At 37.3% G+C, this 3,323-nt stretch overlaps 1 protein-coding gene across 2 annotated transcripts in view; it reads left to right on the top strand.

Moving 5' to 3' along the window:
• The first annotated feature begins 223 nt into the window (after window positions 1-223).
• The window catches only part of LOC122081862 (inorganic pyrophosphatase TTM2-like), a 30,500-nt gene continuing 27,400 nt past the window's right edge, over window positions 224-3,323 (top strand). Inside the window, exons 1-2 of one of the 2 annotated variants that reach the window (XM_042649220.1) lie at window positions 224-500; window positions 2,489-2,852. In XM_042649220.1, the coding sequence (XP_042505154.1) occupies window positions 2,516-2,852 (337 nt within the window). In that variant the 5' untranslated portion in view covers window positions 224-500; window positions 2,489-2,515. Of the gene's footprint in view, window positions 590-2,488; window positions 2,853-3,323 lie in introns of both variants that reach the window. The other variant, XM_042649228.1, reaches the window with a different exon arrangement.

Here is a 3,323-nt window from a genome sequence, read left to right as displayed (position 1 = left end):
GCTAAACCTATGGAGACACACGATAGGAGAGGCAACTGGGCAAAGAGGGAGTTCACATTCTCTATAGTGAGTGATAAGGTGTGTTGAATATCGAATGGCTGAGAGCATCTGGGTACACATCCTAAAGAGCTCTCAACCACACGATGCTCACTGCATCGATTGCAGACGATTTTCAAAAGGTCGACATTTCAAAAAGGGAAATAGAAGAATAAACATAGGTAACGTTCTACCGAAAAAAAAAACACAGATAACGTTAGCTTACAAAATTCCGGCGGTGTGCCAACGTTTTTCCCGCAAAATAATGGGAGCCCATCTCCCAATGTTCTTTTATCTTTACAATCTAAAATAACGAAATTCTCTAGAATCCCAACTGCCTCTAAAAGCAACCCAAAATATCAACATCCTTTGCAAATAATTAAGAGAGAGAGAGAGGGAGGGAGGGAGAGAGAGAACCCACGAAAAAGTTCAGGCGATCACTTGGGTCCTCTTGTTCATAGTCGGTTAGTATCGTCATCATCATATGAATTAATTCTGATCATTGTCTCTTCTGGCCTTCTGGGTCAGTTCTTTCAGTCAGTTTACATTCTGGGTAACCTCCGTTCTTTTTTTTTTTTTTTCATGTTTGATTTGGTTTAGAAGTTGGTTTTTAATATACTCTGCTTCGTATGGCTTCTCTGTTCTTTTTGGATCCTTGCACGATATATTTCTTGGGTTTGGATTATGGAATTGAATTCTGTTTTCCTTGTTATTTAGTTTTGTCTTTCAATCTTATTCTGTTGCTTTTGTCTTTTCTGCATAGTGTGGCTGTGAAAATTATGATCCCTTTTGTTTTCCAATACGTTGGAAACTATAGAGTTCAATGAATATAGATAGTTTTTTCTGGTTGCAGGGAGTTGGTTGGGTTAATTTCTTGATGAACAATGTTGTTTGCTTTTAATATTAGGAAAATCTGGAATCTATTTTAATGTTGAATTGTGAGGACCTGTGGGATGTAATGTCATAACATTGGTATTTAGACTCCATTGCTTGCATTCCTGGGATACGTAAATTCGGGGAAATGGGAATTTATAAATGTTTACCCGGAGACAAACAAAATGGTGCCTTAATGTGTGAAATGCAGGTTTCTGTGTGGAAGATAAGGCTTTTCTGTTTATTGACCACACAACTGAGGCCAACCTGACAAGCAACAGTCACTGAGAACAGAGCTATAGAGTTATCTTGATTTCACTTTTGGGGACCTGCAGTATCTCTTTTATATAGTTCTCTCTAGGCAATCCTGGGACTTGCAAAATTTCAGTTCTGGAATTGCTAGTATGACTTAACTTCTTCCTTAAATAAAAAGCAAGGAATAATCGTGACACAAAACTTATGAAGCAGTCACGCATTTTGAACTCCTTCATCCTTTTGAGGATGCCTTAGTATGTTCACAAGTGAAATGAAGAGTTCACTATTCAGACCTTATCCTGGCAACTTGACCAATAAGTTGCCAAGCCCATGATTAAGTTAGGACTCGAGGTTATCCAAAAAAGTTACATGTTCATCATCACCTGTTCCTTAGAGGAGAGTATGAATGAAAATCAGTATGCTTCTGCTAGTAAACAATCAAATGTATAAGACATGGTGTTACATTACTTGAAGTTATCTTGTGGCTGGATGTTTATTTTGGCTTAGCTATGTGTAAAATGATCTTGCTTCCCTGTCATTTTCTATTACTGCCTTTAATGGTTGTCTTGCAATGCACAATGGCCATGAATTTTTCAAATTTCTTTGTTAATTCTCTGCTGGATCCAAGGAGTTCCATCCACTTTGGTTGAGTTGCCTTTTCCCAACCAGCCCTTCCTTTCTTAACCACTATGCCATGTGAATATTATTATTTTTGTTAGCTGCACCTTGTATCGTGGTTGATGACTTGTTTACTTGAAAAGTTACTAACTTCTTAAGAAAGTTCATAAAGATTCATCTGGGCTTGAATGGGGAGCTCAATTAGTCTACATTTTGTACTGCAATGATGAGGTTAGGAATCCACTCCAAAAATATGTTTTATGTAGAAATTGTCAGAGATTCCTTTTGGTTACTTTTTTTTCCCCTGATAATGCCCGAGTCATGTTCCAAAGAGTATCTTGAAGTTGTGTTATCCATCAATTTTCTGAAAGTGCATCTCATGGCTTCCTTCATAATTCTATTTACTTCATAACATATGCAGAAAGGTACACAATTGTGAATTGCATGTCTTTTACACTTGCCCAATGACATGGGCACAGTCTGGATATCAGTATCCAACATGATTGCTGGCCCTGAAAACTCTATGAATTAGTGTAAGTGTTGATTCATATGCAACACAGAAAATTTCAGAAAATTAAGGTTCTTATAGTGTGGGATGTGTAGAGGTTCTTATACTCTTGAGATGTTTCATTTGATTGCTTTTGACTTTTAATTTTGTTAAATATAATTGACCTTAGATATTTAAATTTTCTTTCCTCCACCACAGGGAACCCAACATATCTTCTGTTTTCAAATGGCTCAAGATAATTCTGGTGCAGACTCACCTCGGAGAAAGACAGGTCTCTTAAGAGATCAAGTCCAGCTGGTAAAACGAAAGGACTCCGATCGGTGTGAGATTGTCCCGATCCCAGATCCACTGTCATTTGAGAAGGGTTTCTTCATAGTTATCCGTGCTTGCCAGTTGTTGGCCCAAAAGAACGATGGGATAATATTTGTAGGGGTAGCAGGTCCCTCGGGGGCTGGAAAAACTGTATTTACTGAAAAGGTACTCAATTTTATGCCCAGCATTGCTGTCATATCGATGGACAACTACAATGATGCCAGTCGTATTGTTGATGGAAACTTTGATGGTAATATTTACCTTTTCTTTTTTCAGTCATTCTGCTTTTTGGAGATAGTTTGTTAAATTTCTGCTTAGAACTTTTGAAGTAGAAGGTTTCCGTACGAGCTTTATTGTGATAGTTGATTTTATATATAGATGTCTTCTGAAGTTCCTATATTTCCCTAGATGCTACCCATTTTTTTACCATGATAGGTTCTTTGGTAAATAATTTATTATAAAGAAAGTCCTTAGGAAATAGCTAGGCCTGAGTTTTTAAGTGGTTTCCTGCATTTCTCTGAAGAACTCTATAGGCATATATGACGAGTGAGTTGAGAAACTAGAAGTGCTTATATAGAGATGTTGGAGTCCCCTTTGGAGTTATCCCTGCTGATTGACTTGAGAACCTGACGAACATGGATATATTGATTTGTGCCTAGAGTTCATTGGTTTTCTTGTAATAAGATATGATAAGTTTGGTTAATCTGGAGAAAAAAAAAAA

Source organism: Macadamia integrifolia, chromosome 1 (assembly GCF_013358625.1).
Source record: "Macadamia integrifolia cultivar HAES 741 chromosome 1, SCU_Mint_v3, whole genome shotgun sequence".
NCBI lineage: Eukaryota > Viridiplantae > Streptophyta > Magnoliopsida > Proteales > Proteaceae > Macadamia > Macadamia integrifolia.
The sequence above is the reverse complement of the archived record's forward strand: the minus strand, read 5'-3'. Positions and strand labels throughout refer to the sequence as shown.